Genomic DNA, 21,087 nt, shown 5'->3' on the forward strand with positions numbered 1-21,087 from the left:
CATCGCTATCAGGCATACTGTTCACAGCCTGTGCCATAAGCGGACTGAACGTACTCAGCTGCCTCCATTGTCTCGAAGACACTTGAATTGTTCGGTTTAACCTGAAGAACCGACTCAGGGTCTGTTTGTTAGTGAATTCATTGAACACATGAAGAACTTACAATTCGATTCATTCCGATTATTCACGCTTTTATTTAAATAAAAAAATAAAAAATAAAAAAAACCCTGAATTAAATCAAAAATAAAAAAAAGATAAAATTTATTTCTCGGAACAAAAGCGGCAAATTCCGGCGATACAAATTCCACTTTAATTCTTGGGATTTTTTTATTTAAATCAATTGATTTATTCCGATTGTTTTAAATAAGATAAATAAAATAAAATAAAATACATTTTATATTAATTTAACTTCAAATTATTGCATTTAAGAACAATCTGTCTTCATTATCAGTACAAACCCCTTTATACAATTAGCATTATCACGGTGCGCATAACACCAGTTAGTAAACACACATTATCTGCACTTTAAGCACCATAACATCGCTTATCCTCTTGGGCATAAAAATTTGTCCGTCCTTCAAATTTCAACATCTGCGCTTAAAATCGACTCTATTCCTGTGCTTTGAAAGGACAATTTGATTAGTTTAAGTCACTGTTTAATCTATTTAGCACTCGAAATGTCTAATCAGAACGTGCCTCAGTCGTGGGATCAGGAGGACTATGATCAGTTACCTCAGCAAATGAACAGTACAAACTTGAATGACCCTCAAGCCTATCAACAGCAATACTATCAACAACAGCAACAACAGCAACAGCAGCAACAGCAGCAACAGTATCAGTATAATCAATATGACCAGCAATACTCACAGCAACAGCCACTACCACAGACTTACCCTCAACCGTTCTTTGGAAACAACAAGTACAATCCTCCGAGGGCGCAGACAGGATTCTCGGCCGCTGCTCCTTCATTCAGACCAAACACAGGCGCGCCAGTCTTTATACCTCGCACTACGCCAGCTCCTGCGCCGGTGTCTGCTCCCGCTCCAGTTGCCCCAGTGCCTGCTCAGTCTAGACCGGTCAGTACCGGCCCTAAAGTGCTTAAACTAGTTTCTGACCCGCAACCGTCATCTGCTCCAAAAGTCCTTAAGATCGTGTCTGATCCACCCAAACAGTCAGAACCAGTCAAGGAATCTCCTGCAAAAGAAGAACCAAAGAAGTCCAACGGCGCATCGTCAACTCCTTCGACCAGACCTACCTCACCCACACCGTCGTCTGTATCTGACGTCAAAACCGTCCAAGATGAAGAAGTCGATATCGATGACGAGATTGTCGAGGACTTGTATGGAAAGGAGCATCTTTCTTTGCTGTTTATGGGCCACGTAGACGCAGGAAAGTCCACAATGGGTGGAAACCTGCTGTTTTTGACTGGCACGGTCGACAAGCGTACAATGGAGAAGTTTGAAAAAGAAGCCAAGGACGCCGGTCGCGAGAGTTGGTACTTGTCCTGGGTCCTTGACCTTACAAAAGAAGAACGGTCAAAGGGGAAAACAGTTGAAGTTGGCCGCGGGTTTTTCGAGACCGACAAGCGCAGATACACCTTACTCGATGCTCCCGGCCACAAGACGTACGTTCCCAGTATGATTGGCGGTGCGTCGCAGGCCGACGTCGGCGTGCTTGTGATTTCAGCCCGAAAGGGCGAGTACGAGACCGGGTTTGAGCGCGGCGGGCAGACCCGTGAGCACGCGATGTTGGCCAAGAATCAAGGCGTTAACAAGCTCATTATCGCGGTCAACAAGATGGACGACCCGACCGTGAACTGGTCTAAAGAGCGGTACGACGAATGTATCGGCAAGCTTGGTAACTTCCTCAAGTCGCTCGGGTATAAACTCAAAGACGACGTTATTTTCATGCCGGTCTCTGCGTACTCAGGCGCGAACTTGAAGGAAAGGGTCGGCAAGACAGTGTGTCCATGGTACGACGGGCCGTCGTTGCTAGAGTACCTCGACAATATGCCAATGTCGGAGCGCAAAGTCAATGCACCGTTCATGATGCCTATCGGATCGAAGTACAGAGATCTCGGCACAGTCGTCGAGGGCAAGATTGAGTCTGGCCACGCAAAGAAAGGGTCTCAGCTACTTCTCATGCCAAACAAGGTACATCTTATCTCCACTATATAGTTACAGTCTAACGTTCTAGGTCCCTATCGAAGTGCTCACAATCTACAACGAAACAGAAGCAGAGACTCAGATGGCAACCTGCGGTGAGCAAGTCAAGCTCAGACTCAAGGGCGTCGAGGAAGAAGACGTACAGGTCGGATTTGTGCTCTCGTCCGTCTCACACCCGGTCCATACAGTCACCGCGTTCGAGGCCCAGATTGCGATCGTCGAGCTCAAGTCTATCTTGTCCGCCGGATTCACGTGCGTGATCCACGTGCACACCGCGATCGAGGAAGTCACGTTCGCGGCATTGTTGCACAAGCTTGAAAAGGGCACGAACCGCAAAAGCAAGAAACCGCCGGCGTTCGCGACAAAAGGCATGAAAATCATTGCTCGGCTGGAATTGGTCTCGACGACAGGTTTCTGTATCGAGCGGTTTGAAGATTACCCCCAGTTGGGCCGGTTCACGCTTCGTGACCAGGGAAACACTATCGCGATTGGAAAAGTCACTAAACTGCTTAACTAAACTGCTTAACTAATGTGCTTCTACTCTTGTGATAATGATTATCGTACATATTATTTTTACCTAACTTTCAAAACAATTATAAAACACTTTTAAAAACAAACACCGCAGTATTCACAAAAACCCATAACGTAAATCATACAACAAGGTACGCAAGATATCCAAGATACCCTAGCTTCCCCAGTTTTGCTGCGTCACTAACCGACTCTCCGACCGCAACCGCAGCCAACCGTTCAAGCCGGCTTGACGTCCCCGCCGCCGCGGACCCACCGCGCAACTTCCGATTCTCAACCGCCCGTAGAAAACATGCGCTCCACCGCGAGCCGTCACCAGACGTCGCAGCTGGCATCACGTCGACCAGCAAGTTCAATGACCGCCACGCGTCGGCCCTGGTCTCGGCGACCTCGGTCAGGTCTAGCAATGTAGCAACCACAAGGGCAAGAAAGTGATGCGACAACGGACTCGGCCATGTAGAAGCCTGCATCCGCTGCATCAGCAATCCCGAGATCCGAACAGCGGGGCCAAGCACCGCACGCGGGTCAGGCGTGCCCATGCCCGACATGCGTAACATCGCAAGCTTGACGTGCCAGTACACTAACTCGAGATTGGGTTTCATATCCCAGGTTTCCTCAATCGACTCGCGCACCCGCTCAAGCTCGCCCCTGAGCACGTTGGTCATGTACAGCTGGCCCGAGCCAGTTGGGCCACCAGATGCAACCATGCCAAGCTCGGCAACATGCCCGAGCACGAGCGACAGCCTAACCAAATGGTACGGCTCGGTCGACAGCGTCACGTGGTCATCACGTACAAGATTTAGCGTGTAGTCTGGGATCTGCAGCGGCTGCGACAGCGCGATTGAGTTCCATCGGTCAAGCATGCTCAGGACCAGATACGTCCGCCGACCGAGCCTGGCATCAGACTCGGAATCGGTATCGTCCGAAGTTACGGCAGGGTACTGTAGCTTGAGAGAGTTTGCGAGCCCGATTGCAGACCCGACCCAGTATGACGATGACCGCATGCCGCCGTCAAGTGACTCGGACCCGTGGTTGTCGGTTTCGAGCGCAAGCAAGACCAGCGTCTGCACAATCAGCAGCGACGACGCGAAGGGCAACTTTGCCGTGTCCTTCTGAGCATCGGTCAAGCTGTGCATTGCTCGTTTCAAATCGTGCTCAGCCCGCTGAGGACCCGAACTGCCTCTTACTAAAGCGTACAGTGAGTGCAAACATGCGTTCCGTATTGCCGGCGTCGTGGCCACAAGTCGTGCCCGCAAACGCTGCCGAGACTCCGTCAAAATCGGGAACGTCGGATGAATACGATTGTAGTAACCATCGACAGTTTCGTCATCCCACACGAACGGCATCATGACGTCCGAAGGTTTGTAGTAAGGTTCGGCTAAAATCGACGACACAGCAGACGCGACAGGATCATAGCCCATCATGCCGCTTCCAATCGAGTGTCTTTGAAGTTGTCTTGCAGGACCGGACAATGACGATGCCGATGGCGGTGGCGGTGGAGGAGGTTGTATTAATGGCGGCGCGCGAGAGTCGTCCTTGACTGTTTCATATGGTGGTCTCCAGTAATGACTTGGTCCGTTCGGAGGTGCCATATAAGGCGGAGCAGGCTCATCAATCACACTTGCCCCGACCGAGGACTGGATTGGCGGCAACTGAGCCAGGTTCGGATTTGGTTTAAACGAGTCGATTGACGGCAGTCTTTCAGTATGATTTTCTGGCGAAGTTGAAAAACTTGTCTGTAGCGGCGGCGGAATTCCGCGGTCAGAATCGTGTGCGTATTCGAGCGAACTTGAAAATGCACGTTTTCGCTGATTATTTAAATTTGGTGAGTTCAACTGATATGTCTGAAGCTGAGGATTTGACGGAGGAGGCGGAAGAGAGTGGATTGAGTCTGTCCTAGGTCGTGGCTGGTCAGGAGCTAGAGCACGAGGTGAATTTGCGGTTTGGTATGAGTAAGTGTAAGAATTGTATTGTGAGCTTGGGGAGTCGGATGGATAATTGTTGCTTCCGGTTGATGAAACGCTGGCTTTACGACCATTTGTAATATTTGAGAATGATTCGGCAGGAGTTCTTATTTCTGATATGGCGCTATTCCGACGACCGGGAGTAGACACATCATCTGTACTCATTGAATGTTCAAGTGAATTTAAACGATCTTCGAGTTCTTTAATGTAACTAGATTTTGATTAGTTAGGTAACAAAAAAACAAGGGGAATAGGGTCTACCCTTTACTTGGACCCCGTTTCATTGGGATTCTACTAAAAGAGCACTTTTCCCCAACTCTTTTGCACGAAGAACATTGTTCGGGACCAGAATCTAGAGTTGCATCACAACGAATCTGAAATTTAGAAAATGTTTATACAACGAGTATATGTAATAAATACCTTTTTCCTTCGACACTTTATATATTAGTAGTGATCCTTAATACTCAATAAAATACATACTTCATCACAAGCACGAGATACTTTCGACCTTTTTCTAGGTAAAGTTGTAACAGTAGCCGGAGTAGCAGTACCAGAGGATGACGACATTGTTGGTTGATTATTTGAAACAAGAACACGAGTTGATTGAATTGTCATTTTTGATGAAACAAACGGAATAAACTTGAGCCGTGGTATTAAAGAAGGCACAAAGGCCATATATATAGTATATGTATGTAGATCAAGAATAATGTGGGGAAGATTAAAATTGATGGAGATTAAGATGAATATCAGTGAGTATTATATAATATATATTATATATATATAAAGATATAAGTATTTCATATATATCTATATATACATATATAATATATTATATAATACTGAATTACTAGAGGAATAATTTACATCCGACACTTCAAGAGAGCGAAAGTGTTGGACTTAAGTTAAAGTGTGTCGAACCCGGTTTGTGCTAATGCGTGGAGCCAGCTATTGAACCTTTGAACTTGATATTGAACCCGGATCAAATCCCGGATTCTTCTTATTCTTCCGTTTTTGGTTCTTCCGCATTAAATCAGTTGTGAATGAACTGCCGGCTAAATAAAACCTTTACTATTATATTTTATTATTATATATAAAGCAACTTCAATTTTAACATAGTTTATACGTTTGTTTATTCTATTCCATTTTTTTCATTTTCTTTTATACTATTTTCAATGTATGTTTTGTATGTCAAAAGTCCCAGAAAAGTATCCCGCGGGGTTAAATATAGTTCAGAGTCAGTTCAATATTTAGTTTAACAATCAGTTACATAACCAGTTCAAATCTCCACACTTTAAACCTTATTTTCATATGTATGTTCTCTATACGTTATTATACTACACTATATTATAATACATATATATATATATATATATATATATATATGATAGTAAATACATCATACATATATAATATAAAATATACGATAAACGGAGTATATGCCGTATATAAAAAATTTATGATGCATATAACGTACAGTCAATATGGGCTAAATGAACATTTGAGATTCCCCCCACACATCGAATGCACTGTCCAAGTCTTCCATTCTACCTTACTACCTACAGATTACATTTCATCCATTTTTACAGTAACAATAACATCCTAAAAAAATTTAAAAAAATATTTCATTAACACTAAATAATACATCAAAATACTACTTAAATATATATAATTATTCAATTAACATACAAAGAGAAAAAACCGGAAAGGAGTGAACCGCGTCGGATAGATTCAAACCGTACTTCGCCCCATACACAAATTATTCTCCCGTCCTACCGATGGTTCGACCGATCATATATGAAGAACCGATCGGATTTATTTTTACCGCTTATTGAACCAGTTTGATTGTAGTCCAATACAACCGCTCAAAACTCTCTGTTACATTTTAACACTCATCGTTTCAATACGTTAATCAGTACTAGTTTGAATCGTCCCGACTTCACTGAGATTGCGCAGCCGGATCAACTTATTCGCACCGAAGTGATTCAATTAATCCAGACTGTTAGTCTACTAGTACACGTAAGACTAGTATTACACGTATTACACGTACTGTATCAACCAATGATGGGTCTTGCTTACGCCGGAGAATCCAATCGCGCCTACATCATTTAAGCGCACATTTGACCTGCTTGTCGTTTGCGATCCGATCATCTCGTCGTTTACGCTTAACCTCAAATACAGTAGTAGTCTTCATTCGGCAATGATATACATACCATGTCCCACCCAGATGTCACCAACAACATCTGTCATCTCATCCACCGGAATCACCTGTTTAGCGACACCCACCATCGCATCGCCAGCACAGACGCTTTGTTCAACTATTCCTTATTATTCAAGGTCACGTGAAAATAATTAAAGGGGCTTGTACGTGCTGAACTCAACCCTTGAACATTTCACCACAAACTTCTACGCACATGACCTTCTGCGACTCTTGCAATATATATAAACCCTGGTAAGCACATATCGATGTTAACTCATTCCGGGTGCGCATGCCTGCCTTCTGAAATACAGTTACGGAATCACTTCTGTCGATACACTCGCGTACAACTTCTTCTACCTACTACGTCCACAAACCTTCATTGATTATATACTATTTTTATAATGAATGCATGATAATAACATCATATAACATATATTATTCTCTTCTTACGTACGAAATCAGCAGGTCGGGAAACGAACAACGGCTTGGCACGCCAAGCTAGTGCAATGCCAAGCTTTTTTGACGCACCGCTTCTGCCTCCCGCATGTCCCACCCATTATCTTCATGCGCCGAGTCACACATCAAATTTGTATATCAGAATGTGCTAATTTTAACAAATCCTTTTATATTTTATTATTACATTATAGGTCAATCTAGAACAGAATACTGACTTGAAACAACCGTGACTGCGATATCGCCGAAAGGCACAGACCCTGGGGCCTAAAAGTGGAATTGTGTGTGTGCCAGCCGACACCGGCCAAAGTTTCTAGGCAAATGCTTAGATCTGTGATTTTGTGACTCATGATTGTTCCTGCGTTTCAGACTGTTAAAGTGACGTACGGTGCTATTAGTAATACACACATATACACAGTAGATACTGATGTTTTACTATTTAATGTTTGTTTTATTAATAATTCAGCGCTATTCACATTTCATAATCATCCCGATCAGCGCAAACCTGCCCTGAATTTAAACTCACAATCAAATAAGAATAAACCTAATTATGCCAAGCTCTATGCCGCCATATATGCGGCTCACGTCGGCTTAACCTGTGTACTCATATATTGTGATTATATTATGATGTTTGTAGTAGATGGCAGTATATACATTGTGCTAATCAGAAAATAGATCATTATGCCAGAGCATTTTAGTGTGCTAAATCAATAATAAGTAATGCCGCTGATGTCATAACAATCCACGCCTCGTTAGTGGCAAAGGTAGCTAGCTAGTCCATGCTGAGAAGTTAAAGTTTGTGACTTGGCCAAACCTCGTTCGCACACATCATAACTACTTCACGTTCTCCTTTTTCTCTCTCTTTTCTTCTACACAAACAGAGGATCCTCGTCTTTATTCATACATTGTTTAATCTGTTATACAATACTATTGCATTTATACTAATTATTGCTATATAATCAATTAGTATTCTTACGATATCACTACTATCTTCATAATCAATCTATCTTCTGTAACCGTCAAGACTGCTGCAAATGTTCGCATTCACTCCATTCTAACTTACAAAAGAGTTTCTTCCTCGTTAAATTAGAAGAATCAAATCAAGTTCGGATCAATCTAATCCTTGTCAATCAGTCAAATCAGTCTTATCAACACTCATCAATCTCATCAATCGTATTACGTTATCGCTTCATCTTCACTGTCAACAATCAACAATCAACAATCAACAATCAACAGATCAATCAATCATGGTTTTCATCGACGGTGTTAAATACGCCTGTGAAGTATGTTTTGTATCTTTTATATTTCTTTTTTTCCATCTTGGCTCTGTACTTCTCGGTCTCCGATTTTGTCCATGTCCATAATCGTCCGAAAAACTGCGCAGCAACCCTTACCCTCTACATGATACTAACTTATTCTAGACTTGCATACGCGGCCACAGGGTCACAACTTGTGTACATAAAGATCGTCCGTTGACGATGATCAAGCCGAAAGGTCGACCAGTTTCTCAGTGTCCACACTGTCGGGAGGCGCGCAAAAATCATGCCCTACATACCAAATGCGATTGCCCTGATGGCAAGGCGCCTGTGGTCCAGCAAGAGCATGCGTCCAACTGTGCGTGTGCGCACGGCGGGAAGTGCGATTGCTCAAAGTTGAAAAACGCCGGTCGCGCGGCAGCCAGTGCGGCAAACAAAAAACTTAAGGTCGGGTCTAAAAACAGCTCGATCGCGGTCCCGGTGTACCATGGCCAATCGCCTTACCGTGTGTCGGTCCCGAGCGAGTCGCCGAGCCCAGTCTCGTCAGTGCACTCTATTCAGTCTCTGAATTCGATCCCACAGGTTTCACACATGACAAATGTGCAACAACACAAAAGTCAGTACGGAGACCCACCGGTGTCGATGCAACTGTATGATGCATACAGCCTTCCGAAAGAGTCGCAAATTAGAGAAGATATGCATGAATATTATAACAATAAGCTGTCTTTGAACTCAGACACGACCGGAAGAAACTCGGCGTCATCGATCAGTACGACTATGAGTTGCGCAAACGCAGGCGGATACGATTCTGAATCGGCATATAGCTCGTTCGACGAAGTCCCGTATCAAAAGGAATTGTTCTACTCTGTGCCCCCGCATAATTCATACACGCCCATGTCAACACAAGCTCAACAGTCCGTGACTGGGTTTTTGGACGATTTCGAACTCGGTGCCTACGAATTTTCAAACCCGTCCGCGTCGTTCGGTCTTGGTGAGCCGATCCAGTATTACGCCAACCCGGCCGAACACACGTTCCCGTCGCCTCCAGGGTCTAACACTCAGTCGAGCTTGGTCGACTGCTCGACTAGATTGGCGATGACACCGGCATCGATGCTACCGCCGTCCGTGCCGGATTTTTGTTCGCTATCACCAAACTTGAACTCGGACAGTGACCCGGCGCACTATAAGCAGTCTGTGCCGACGTCAAAGTACTAAAAGTCGAAATAACATGTACATGAGTTATGTATGAGTAGAAAGAGTACTATTTCGGGAGTTTTGGGTTATTATTAGACGGCGTTCTTTTTGTTATGAATGATTGATTATTTCTATGTATATTTTGCTAGGTAGTAGAGCGGATTTCGCAATAAAATGAGATATGAAACTTTTACCGGTCTGTACTGCACTTGCGTATGCGTATGCCAAGACTGGCCCGAGCATATTAGCGCCCCCTCTGCCTCTCTCCCATCAGTGCGCTTCACGAAACCTTATGTCATTACGCGCACAACACCACACTAACTCTCATGCCGTCCGCTTCGTCTACGCCGTGTGATTTTACCGTCCAGCGGACTACCGTCGCTATTGTCTAGCCCTCTCAACCGATCCAGCTCCCACGGAGTCAGCGACCCGGTGTCGTTTCTGGTCTGGTGACCTGACCCTGGAACGACACCGACCCGCGGCGTAGACGGACCAGCACTGCTCAGTTTCGTCGCTTGTTCTTCCGAAATGCCGTGCGGTCGTCGCACGATTGTGCGTCCGAGCCCAGGCGTTTCGGGCGAGGACCGACGATGCTGTTCTATCCTCACGCTCCGCCGCAACCCAGCACTATCTGACTGCCGTGCGCTTACGGGCGCAGTCGTGTTACTAGGCGTTATGGGTGTCGAGCTACGACTTCGTCGTGACCGTACTCCCGAGTCTGCAAACCGGCTGGTGGCAGGTGACCGGTCAGGACCGATTGGGTCTGATACGTCTCGCGCAGCTTCTCTTGCGGTGCTCCTGTTCTCGTCGCGTAAGTAAAGTGCAATACGCTCGTCTGAGATGTTGAGCGTTGAATCTTGATCGTTAGTCTGTAAAGCTGCTAGCCGGATAATGTACTCTAAAAGAGAGAGCGAGTTGAGCGAATGCGCTTGTGTGGGTTGCTGAGCTGCGTGGGACTGTGTGTTTGCAGACGACGACTTGCGTCTTCGAGACATCAAGTTCTCAATATCTGCGCTACTCAGCGACAGACGAGAAAACGCTGCTGCCAAAGACGCTTCGGTCAGTCCGAGCGAAGCCTTTGGTTTCCGTTCCCCACCGTTCAATTCTTGTGTCTCTTCCTCCTCTTCAACCCAGTCCTCCTCAATCTCGCTGCCGCTCTTAACCTCATCGTCAACGTCATCTGTCCAGAGCTCGAATGCGAGCCACTCGATATTTGTCGGTGACTCGACTTTGGCCGCAAACGCTTCCAGTTCTTCTGACTCATCCGTCGTCAAGTCGTCATCGTCCTCATCACTGGCCGACAATTCATCTGTAAACATTGAGTACGGCGATTGGCCAAGAAACGCCTTATTCAGCTTCAGCACCAGCACCGGTGAGATGGCATCTTCAATCAAGAGTAATCTACCTGACGCACTGAAAAACAACCGGGTCGCAATTGCCAACGGAATGACTCTGCGCTTACCTTTTATCGGACCTTTCCAGTTCTTATCCGGCGGGTTCTGGTCCAACTCGTCGTGGTACCGGCCGTCGTCCAGGTCTTCGGTGATGACAAGCTCGTAGGAGTACATTGGGGTATTTGACACCCGATGTCGGTGCCGGTCTGCAAGTTTCGGACGCTCGGCCGGAACTCTAAACACTTCAACGTAACATTTCGCATGTTCTTCTTTCCACGTAATGTCTCCTGCGGTTGTGGTATGCGGATTTCGCGCTGTGCCGTAGAAGACGGTGTATAATTTTAGCACGAACGTCGGTCCAACCTGGTGTTTCTCGTTCGCACGGCTCAAAAAAGTTGAATCCGCAGACAATAAGAACGCAGACGCTTGCAGCAGTCGGGACGGTGAAACTGTGTCTGGTAACGAGGCAGACAGGTTCGCGCCAGACGTTGTCAGCGCGAGCGAAATCAACGGAATGGCTTCTTCTATCCTATCAAGCAAACCAATCATGTACTCCTTCACTTTTGTAGCCGCTTTTTTCTGTTCCTCACGCGACGTCGCGCTCTGAATGGCTTCACTTGCTCGTTCAACGTTTTCATCAAACTCATTGATCTCTCGCCGAAGTGACCGTGTGAGCGAGACCGTACTATCCAAACTTGTATTTCCTCTTGCTGCTCTATCCAGTCAATATCATCCCTATACTCTTATCTCGTACTAACATTAGTTGAATCAAATCAATGGCTGGCGTCACGATCTTAATCTTTGTCGTCAACCTTCGTTTCAATCTTTCAAGTCCATCTCGTTCGACTTCCGGTAATTTCTACTCCACCTGTCAACATCGTCACACATCTTCACGTTCTAAACAACGTACAGAAAGAAACTTGACTAAACTTCGTATGGCGAATCCACCAATATAATTAACACCAGATCCAACAGCGATATTGACCGCTTTACTGCGAACCTCTTCGTGTCAGATAATCTAATACTATACACTTTAACGCCTTACCTGGGCTAACAATAATTCCATCGTATTTCTACTCTCATTTTCTACTTAAACAAAGATCATTTGATTCAAAACGCGTTTTCAAATTATGTTGTGGGTTAGGGCTCATAGCGCAAGGGTATTGTACTAATATTAATTTCTTCAAATTGCTAAATAACGCGCTCAGTTATCATTCAACAAACATGATAAAATCTAATTGTTGACACAAAATCTGTTCTTAATAAAATTCCATTCCTTGATGATCATCCCCAGAGAACTGTGACGTTACACGAAATTGGTGATCATCGCACAAGTTTTAAAGTTTACACGCGCCGCTCGACGCGAAAACTTCCAATTTCTCTTTCGCGCTCCCCGTTTCTTTGTTTTTGTCTGTCTCTAATTTGTTTATCTTTTGTTCTACAGTTGACTTCTCGTTCAAGACTCATTATTGAATGGCAGTTTGTCAAGTTTTTTTCTGCTTTTAGTCTTCGATATCGGATCTATAGCTGACCTCTCGTTTAATCTGCTCCACTGTACTTAGTCCCCTCGTGCTCGGCGGCACTCTTCAGGGGCCTGCGGGCGACCGTCAACTGTTTATTTCTGTCTAGTTCTCTAGTTGGATTAGTGTTTTATACTGCTCCGACATTTTAATTATCAATGGAGGTTAGTTTGACTGTATTTGAACGCGTAATTAGATGCTGACTCTTTTCACTCTAGGACGATACCAATGTCAATGACTACGACGAGTATGACCAGGATGATATCGTTGACTCTATTGTCGGCTTACACTCGAGGGATTACTCGTATGATAGTTTTGTGAGCGCGTCAGAGTTCGACAACGAATACTATGATGTCAATGATGATGGCGCCGACGTGCTCAGTACAACCGCGCGTTCACACTCAAGCGCTCTATCCGGGTCCCCGCCACCACATACATCGCTCCCACTCGAGCAGATTGGATTTGAGTCGTCTGAATTTGTCGTGGCTCAAGAACGCAGCACTATCAAAGCGCTAAAACGCATCTCGCTCGACGCGTCGGCGACCTCAGACCCTGACCTGCCCACCCGGTCGCAGCTCTCAACCTCGCCGCCGTCGCCACTTACTGGGTTTCCGATTGTGGAAGAACCCGCACTTGACCAGCCGCTACTGTGGGTACCGGCGCATCTACATCCGGAACTGGCTCCGCGAGCATGGCAGAGCTTTGTCCACGAACGGGTTTCGGAGATTCAACATCGCTCTGCTGCGGTTGAAGACATTGTGGATTTGCTGCAAGTTCCTAGTCCACGAACGTTAGACTCTGGTTTAGCCCGGCGCAAATCGAATCTTTCGCGTGAAATCCACGCAACCGGAGGCTCGGTGGCTGGGTTTGAGGACGGTGCGGACGCGCTGCAGAGTAAGATTGCCAGGACGCGGTCTACGGAAGTAAAAGTGTCTGATCTTGAGTGGCTCGAGGAACACTTTCATGCGGCACGCGAGTCGAGCACGAACGTCAGTCTGCCGGAAGGAACAATAGTGTCCGACGGTCCCACCATCTCGCCGCTGCCTACCGAAAGCGGACTGCGCCGTTCACAACACACGTCGACGCGTAACCGAAGCACCAACAGATCGGGATCTCGCACTGAAACTCAGGCCCAATGCACATCAGACCTGCCTAGTTTCTTTTACGAAGACGAATCCGAACTAGAACCAGCTCCTACGGTCTTGCCGTCGCAAGTCACCGTAGCCGACGGCAGATTGCAACTTAATATTGACGAGTCGGACCTTGGATCTCTTGAACTAGACCCGGACCTCGTGGTCGAGTCAGTAAGACACACTGCCGACCTGCGCACGAGCGATGACTCGACCCACAGCTCAACGTCATCGACCGGCAGCACGCGCACACACGCCCCAAGCATGACGTCTACATCGTCGTCGGTCTCGTACTCGACTGAGACTACGCCCACTCGCCATTCATATCAGCAACAGCAGCGGTCACCGGCTTTGCCGCGGCCACAACGAGTCGTGTCGAGAAAACCTCTGTCGCCTGCACCAACATCTGGACCCAACACGCGGAGTGACTCACTCTGTATCGTCCCCGTGCTGGACTCACCAGGCTCTCCGTCGAAATCGCACTCACCGTCGTCATCGCCTCTGACGCTGAAACAACGTGGGAAAGCGTTGACAGCCGGGTTTGGTCGTTTGTTTGTGTCCGAGAAAGAAAAAGACAAGGAGTACTACACGGATTCGGATCGGTCGCCGGTGAAGAGCTCGTCGTTTCGAAAACTGAACTTCGGAAGCAGTGCGGTGAAACCGACGTTCGATGAAACGCAACGCGAGCCAACGAGACGAGCCACAATCGAGTACGACCGGCCACTTTTGCAGTCCACAAGCGAGACCAAGAAAGACAAGGAGTCAGTACTATCGAACCTGTTTGGCGCAAAGAAGAAATTGAATGGACAACCGCTTTTAAAGCGCAAGACACCGGCGCTGGTCCGCAAGAGCCAGAGTTCGGCATCCATCTCGTCTGCACGAAGGTCACGGTCTCCATCGCCGCCGGTGTCACCTGTGCGTAAACAGACCGAACAAGATCAGGCGTATTATTATGCTCGGTTCCCGCTGCACATTGAGCGCGCGATATATAGGCTCTCGCACCTCAAATTGGCCAATCCGCACAGACCGCTGTGTCAGCAAGTTTTGCTGAGCAATTTCATGTACGGATATCTTGAGCTTATAAACCAAGACAGCATTCGGAATCAGCAACACCAGGTGCAGTACCAGCAGTATCAATACTATCAGCAGCAGCAACAAAATCATCAACAGCAGAATCAACCGCAATACCAGCAGCAGTACTTGCGCCACCAACAGCAGCAGCGGCAGGCGTACCTGTATCAGCAACAGCAGCAGCAGTACGCAAACCACCAGCAACAATACTACGCTTCTCAACAGCCGCTGATGCAACCGCCACGACACCGCAGTGCATACGGTGCAGATGAGACTATGTTTAGTGGCCAGCAGTTGAAACCGCCACCTCGGTCTTCGTCGCGACGCAGTCCCGAGTTTGGGCAGGACGATGAGGATGACGCATACTGGCATGACATGGACAGTAATGACGAGATCTATGAGATTTACTTTGACCAAGAAGAGGTATGATGATTTCTTCGTCTTGGTGCAATCCGAACTGACAAATAACAGAGCACTATTGTGCCGGCCCAGAGTAACGAATTTGATCATGCGCCAGATCGATACATGCACTCACGACCTCCCGCAGAGCCAGCTAGGCAGCAGCAGCATCCGCCATTCCACGTTGCTGGAGAAACGTATTACGAAACAATTGAGCGGCAGCAGCGCGAGCAAGAACATGAACGCAGCCGGCAAGCCTCGCAGACGCGTGGCAGCAGACACCAGGTCTTGCGGCCTACAGCGCAGGACCAAGTTCATCATCGGTATCACAGTGCGAATAGCGGCGGGTCGCTGCGGCCACGCACACCTGCAGTGTCGTGATTTTTGTATTTGTTATTGTATCATACCGGCGTTTTGCTTTGTTTATACATTTGCGATTACATGCTTTTTTATGTACTTAGATTTATCTTTGGTGGACTATACATAACGAGGGTTTCTAGTTAGAATCGTTAGTGTTTAGGAGTTGTAATATAGTTCAATAAACATGGGCCATGCATGCGAAAACCAACTATATATTACAAACTACGTTTCTCGTGACGTTCGAAACATCCAAACAATGGCAACAACAGCCAACGCTGCAGCCGAAGACGCAAACGCAACCGGCATCATTGTGCTTTCTTTCTCTTCAGGTTCCAATCTAGCATCGTTAGTATAATCTCATGTCAGAAAATCAAGTACGTACACCGGTGTTGCTGTGCTCGGAAACTGCGCTGCTTCAGCTAGTTGTACAAACAGCTCCGACAGCGACGACGTCCACGCAGCGCTGACATGTAGCGGTGCCGAGAGACCAAGCTCACGGGTGTACGCGTCCGGCTGGACGTCGCATCGTTGCTGCTGTTTGTCCAGATCAGCTTTTAAAGCGGCAAACACGACCGGAAGACGATCTAGCTGTGGGTACTTGTCCTGCGAATGTCAGATTAGAGTCAAATGTTTTGTAGAAAAACATACTCGTAGATCAATAATGTGTTGGAAACTGTCCGGGTTGGACGAGTCATAGGTGTAGCATATCACGTCGCACTCATCCAATTTCGTCGGGTTATCGAGCACGGCGGGCTCAAGTTCACCAAGTTCTTCAAGCTAAAACTAGTTAGATTGTGGTTGAGCTTAACGTTTACTGCATACAATCAAGTAACATTGCTTTCCGCCTTGCAATTCCACGCTGTTGACGGCAATCCTAGGCTTGATTGTCGGCTTGTATAATGGATAGAACGGTCTGTTTAAAAACCGGTCCAATACTGAGCTCTGGTAATTGTCAGCGTCGCAGATTACAAAACGTCAAGTGTAGTCCTACCTTGCCGGAATCAGCAGCTCCGAGCACATAGCAGCTGAACACGTTTCGATCCACTTTTCCCACCTTTGGCCGCGCATTTCTCCGTCTCCGTGGACCAGTGACTTTCAGCGCGTCAGTCGTCCCACCACGGTCTGAACTTTCAAACCCGAGCCAGCCAAGATAGGCAAGGGTAGTCTTGTGATCTTGAAACGTCGTCATGCTCCACTGCGCCAACCACCCTTGAAGTGTCACGTGCCCTCCTTCATTACACAGCGTTGTAGTTGGGAATTGAGATTTGGACCAGGATGATGGCAGGCCCGGTGTTGGTGCAAACAATGCTTTGAGTTCCTTTGAGTTTAAACCACCGTCGTTGTCCTTATCAAACAGCAGGAATAAATCTACAAAAAATCTGTACCCGGCAGGACTGAGCTCAACACTGGAGTACTGTAACACGTCAAACCGAGGGTACAAAAACTTGTCGCTCAGTGATAAACTGTCAGTGTAATGAAAGGTGCGTAATATCCCCCACGTGGTCTCATGACGACCTTTCAACGCAAACAGTGTGTTGAGTGCGATAAATCCTTTCTGAGAAACACCTTCGTCTGTCACACCGCCTGGTTCGGTTCGGTTAATCATTGACTTGATTTCCTCAAGATCGAGCGGTTCTATTCGCTTGTTGAATACTTTAAGCTGTAGGTTGTTCATTTCTTTGTCGTTCAAAAACCCGTCTTGATCTCTGTCACTCAAAACTAGATCTCATTAGTATAGACAACGTAATTCGAGTGAAATACACACAGAATATTCGTTCTAATGCTGCCACAGCAGGCTGCTTAAGTTTCTGCTCTTTAGAGTCAAATAGTGGCGCAATTGGATAAAGAACTGCTTTTTCACATAGATAGAACGCCTGATTTACATTATAGTGCTCTTTGGCACTACTTCTGATACAAGACTCAATCTCTTTAAATTCTTCCATGATTGGGACCATTTCGTCCAAGATGACTTCTGTAGAGTCCGTATCGACCACCAAATCAGACTTGTTTGCGCACAAGACGACAGGAACCTATAGAATGTTATCACATGTTTGCTACACAACTTGACCTACTTGCATTGACCCCCAATGATCTGAAATAAGGCAGCCAGAACAGCGGTATGCGCTCGGAGGTGTAGTGATCCGAATACACAAGCAAAATCACGTTTGCCCCACGAATCTCTCGATTGAGCGACTGTCTTTCCTGCGGACTGGCCGACGTGTCCACAATCGTCATTGTCATGTTACTCGCGACCGACATGAATTCCGGTGGAATCGAGATTGGAGGTAGTACCGACTGTATATTTGGCACGAATGTTTCTTTGATGAATGATGTGATTAGACTGACGTATAGTGTCAGAATCAAAGCCAATTTCAGAACCTATAACTGTATATACCTTGACTTTCCGACGCCTAGAGAAGAACATGTTAGTTACAAGATCTATATGAACAGACAGCTCAAGCTCACTTTCGTCACCACACAGCACGAGTCGCACGTCAGACGACATTTCTGTTGACAGACGGATAGTATTATACGAGGTTCAATACTGACAGAGCCAAAATGAGAGCGCAATCCGTGATTTTTGTGAATCCAATGTCATCCATCAGTTTGTCGAATGGAAATTGTGCTGACTGTACATTTGCGTGATGTATTATGTCATTAAACCTACTTGCACCACAATAAGATGCACACACTAATTAAGTGTATATTATGCTATCGCGGTTATATTACTACGGTTCCACAGCGCTCCACACTTAGAAACAGTACCAAGGCTCTCGGTGGGTCCTCGAACTCCGGAAAGTTCCAAATCCCCCGCTTTGTCGCACTCGCTCTATTTCAGCCAACAACAACCAGCAGAAAGTGTTGAAATAAACAAAGTATATCTAAGTAATTGGATATAGAGCATTTAGAAGAGTTTCTTATTGTGTATTTTTATTAATTAAAGCCAACAATGTTTGTTCTACCGCCACCTCCAAAGTTCCCCGTGGGCAGTCCAGCTTATACTGCTGCGCTCATGCAAATGCGCGATAACAATATCGATACTCATAATACCTTGAAGTTTCCGACTGGTGAAGAATACATGTTGACTACTGGTGAAGGCAAGTTCAATTGAGTCTATAAACACCTCTGGGCCAGTACTAATGAGCTTCCGTAGGTGTGTACACTTTAAGAGAGGATATCCATCTGGCTGTTCCTCCTCCTCATCCATCAGAAATCCCAATCATGAATCCGAATCCGCTGTCTACGCTTCCTATTCAAGTTACAGCTGGCGTCAAATTGTCCTTATGCACTCTCACTCGTAGACAAGACTCTTTGTCAAATAGCATGTACCGAATTGGTACCAATAACATAGTTTATACTGAAACGCGTTCATCAATCGATGCGAATGACTACGACGATAATCGCAGTGAGCACGGGTCTTTGGGTGGTGCTTCAAGGATGTCAGATACAAAAAGCATGCCCCCAATATCATCATCTTTGTCGACCTCATTCGGCGCCATCCCAGAAACGGGCTACGACGAAAAAATAACTTCTTTGCAAACTGTTATAACTAACGCATCTGTTCCTTCAGCAGGTCGTGATCCTGCTAAAAGACGAAAGCCAAAAAGCAATTTGACCAAGAGCAACAGTACATTTGTTTCACGTGTCAATCCACATGAGCATTTGGCCAAACGGTTACAGGAGCATAAGCCAAATGACTTGTACTTCTTTGCTAACCTTAACCGATCTTTTAATTGGATGGACTACGGCTCAGAGACTTATAAGGTTCGTATAGTGTACGAGTGTACGATGTCGTGTATTAAAGATTATTGACATTATTCAGCATGAACCGTTATCAAAAATCTTGTTCACTAGTGCTCATCCAATCTCACATGATGTGAACGCACTGACGAGGGGCCCACAACATATTGACGTCATCATTGGATTTTCAACTGCGGACATTGTCTGGTACGAAGCAACGAGCGGCAAATACAACCGACTTAACAAAAGCGTAAGATTTTGATAACTGAACATTTGCGGGAATCTGATAGCATAGGGCTGCATCAACCCAAAAGCTGCTCCAGCCATTCGTTGGGTGCCTGGGTCTGAAAATCTCTGCATGGCTGCACATCTGGACGGGTCAATTGTGATTTATGACAAGGAAAAGGAAGATTCCAATTTTGACGTCGAGCTCAAGAATGGCAGCATTCCTGACTCAGGCAAGCAGGAATCTAAAGATGTGTTTCAAATTATCAAGAGCATTCATGTGAATCAGAGAGGAATTAAGCAGAACCCCGTGGCGGTGTGGAAAGTCGCTCGAAAAGGTATCACAGCATTTACATTTTCGCCGGACAGCAGATACATTGCTGTTGTATCAGAAGACGGTTACTTGAAGATTATCGACTTTTTAAGAGAAAAGTATGAATTTCTCACTGAAGGCGTCGTTCAGTTATTGACAGAAGTTTAGACTTGTGGATGTCTTCAGTGGATACTATGGTGGTCTCCTTTGTGTATGCTGGTCACCTGACGGTCGCTATATTCTGGTACGAGACAGTCTACGTTAATAGAATTCAGACTAACGGTCAATCAGACAGGAGGAGAGGATGACTTGGTTTCAATTTGGTCAGTTGGTACCAAAAGTCTTGTTGCAAGATGCCAGGGCCATCAGTCATTTGTGAGAGACGTCGCATTTGATCCGTGGAAATGCGACGAACGTGTTTACCGGTTTGGCAGTGTTGGAGATGATTGCAGATTGTTATTGTGGGATTTCAACGTTCGATCATTGCATAGACCTAGAGGAGTATGTGATTATGGCTGTTGCGAAATTTTCAACTAACATGAGGTTAGACTACACATAGAGGAAGTACTTCATCTGGAGCTGGCTCGTTTAGCAAGAATACTATTGACCGACAAAGTATCATTTCTGGACGCGATAGATCTGATTCGAATGCTGTTGTTGGAGATGATGAAGAGTCTTATCATACTGCTGCATCTAAAGCAAGCATACCAATTCTACCGCCGGTAATGGTAATTAATAATACAATTTTTAAATTTGTTGATATTTTTCTAATATCTAGTCTAAACGTGTGGATCCTGAACCACTAACATCCCTTTATTTTAGAGAGGATATGATTATAGTGACATGTCATGATGGACATATCAGAACGTGGAACCGCCCGCATGTGCATTCTACAAATGGTGTAGTCGATAAATCTTAAGCAATTGACTAAACCATGTTTATTAAGGAGTTTGGTTTTTATTTAAAATGTTTTTTGAATTGGAGAGAAAAAAGTTGATCTGGATAAGGCGGAAATTTTACTCGAATAGGATGGTGTTCCGAGTTTTGGAAAATATATATTTTAAAGTTTTGACAGATTTTCAGCTATGACGCCATTGCCACAATTGACAGTAATTCTATCGGATTTAAAGAATGATGACTTTAAAGCAATAAATAGTACGACTAATTAAATTTAATCTC

At 45.8% G+C, this 21,087-nt stretch overlaps 7 protein-coding genes across 7 annotated transcripts; 4 read left to right on the forward strand and 3 right to left on the reverse strand.

The window, feature by feature from the left end:
* Positions 1-543: 543 nt before the first annotated feature.
* On the forward strand, positions 544-2,680 carry V1512DRAFT_285144 (P-loop containing nucleoside triphosphate hydrolase protein; the record flags this gene model as incomplete). The annotated part of the gene is made up of 3 exons (XM_066918040.1): positions 544-1,149; positions 1,171-2,151; positions 2,195-2,680. Exons 1-3 carry the CDS (start codon positions 676-678, stop codon positions 2,678-2,680), a joined length of 1,941 nt encoding a protein of 646 aa, XP_066773634.1. The 5' UTR covers positions 544-675.
* Positions 2,681-2,813: 133 nt separating this feature from the next.
* Positions 2,814-5,222, reverse strand: V1512DRAFT_245725 (uncharacterized protein; the record flags this gene model as incomplete). The annotated part of the gene is made up of 4 exons (XM_066914392.1): positions 2,814-4,866; positions 4,917-5,029; positions 5,076-5,090; positions 5,136-5,222. 4 exons carry the CDS (start codon positions 5,220-5,222, stop codon positions 2,814-2,816), a joined length of 2,268 nt encoding a protein of 755 aa, XP_066773635.1.
* Positions 5,223-8,115: 2,893 nt separating this feature from the next.
* V1512DRAFT_258189 (copper fist DNA binding domain-containing protein) lies at positions 8,116-9,954 on the forward strand. Its single transcript, XM_066915389.1, has 2 exons — positions 8,116-8,588; positions 8,727-9,954. Exons 1-2 carry the CDS (start codon positions 8,553-8,555, stop codon positions 9,774-9,776), a joined length of 1,086 nt encoding a protein of 361 aa, XP_066773636.1. The 5' UTR covers positions 8,116-8,552; the 3' UTR covers positions 9,777-9,954.
* Positions 9,861-12,237, reverse strand: V1512DRAFT_258192 (RanGTP-binding protein-domain-containing protein). The gene is made up of 4 exons (XM_066915390.1): positions 12,195-12,237; positions 12,060-12,149; positions 11,908-12,008; positions 9,861-11,864 (listed from the first exon to the last, which is right to left on the reverse strand). Exons 1-4 carry the CDS (start codon positions 12,213-12,215, stop codon positions 10,073-10,075), a joined length of 2,004 nt encoding a protein of 667 aa, XP_066773637.1. The 5' UTR covers positions 12,216-12,237; the 3' UTR covers positions 9,861-10,072.
* Positions 12,238-12,355: 118 nt separating this feature from the next.
* Positions 12,356-15,831, forward strand: V1512DRAFT_233970 (uncharacterized protein). The gene is made up of 3 exons (XM_066914046.1): positions 12,356-12,833; positions 12,888-15,293; positions 15,342-15,831. The coding sequence occupies exons 1-3, from the start codon at positions 12,828-12,830 to the stop codon at positions 15,648-15,650; spliced, it is 2,721 nt and encodes a 906-aa protein (XP_066773638.1). The 5' UTR covers positions 12,356-12,827; the 3' UTR covers positions 15,651-15,831.
* V1512DRAFT_220521 (EF hand associated-domain-containing protein) lies at positions 15,710-18,242 on the reverse strand. Its single transcript, XM_066913688.1, has 9 exons — positions 18,096-18,242; positions 18,025-18,040; positions 17,706-17,970; positions 17,395-17,659; positions 16,621-17,348; positions 16,452-16,571; positions 16,278-16,406; positions 16,012-16,232; positions 15,710-15,966 (listed from the first exon to the last, which is right to left on the reverse strand). Exons 1-9 carry the CDS (start codon positions 18,133-18,135, stop codon positions 15,852-15,854), a joined length of 1,899 nt encoding a protein of 632 aa, XP_066773639.1. The 5' UTR covers positions 18,136-18,242; the 3' UTR covers positions 15,710-15,851.
* Positions 18,243-18,278: 36 nt separating this feature from the next.
* Positions 18,279-21,083, forward strand: V1512DRAFT_258200 (WD40-repeat-containing domain protein). The gene is made up of 8 exons (XM_066915391.1): positions 18,279-18,727; positions 18,784-19,394; positions 19,453-19,620; positions 19,666-20,027; positions 20,077-20,152; positions 20,200-20,409; positions 20,457-20,636; positions 20,687-21,083. The coding sequence occupies exons 1-8, from the start codon at positions 18,580-18,582 to the stop codon at positions 20,825-20,827; spliced, it is 1,896 nt and encodes a 631-aa protein (XP_066773640.1). The 5' UTR covers positions 18,279-18,579; the 3' UTR covers positions 20,828-21,083.
* Positions 21,084-21,087: the final 4 nt, after the last annotated feature.

This window comes from Lipomyces arxii (genome assembly GCF_038497795.1).
Source record: "Lipomyces arxii strain Phaff 12-163 unplaced genomic scaffold V1512scaffold_2, whole genome shotgun sequence".
Classification (NCBI taxonomy): domain Eukaryota; kingdom Fungi; phylum Ascomycota; class Lipomycetes; order Lipomycetales; family Lipomycetaceae; genus Lipomyces; species Lipomyces arxii.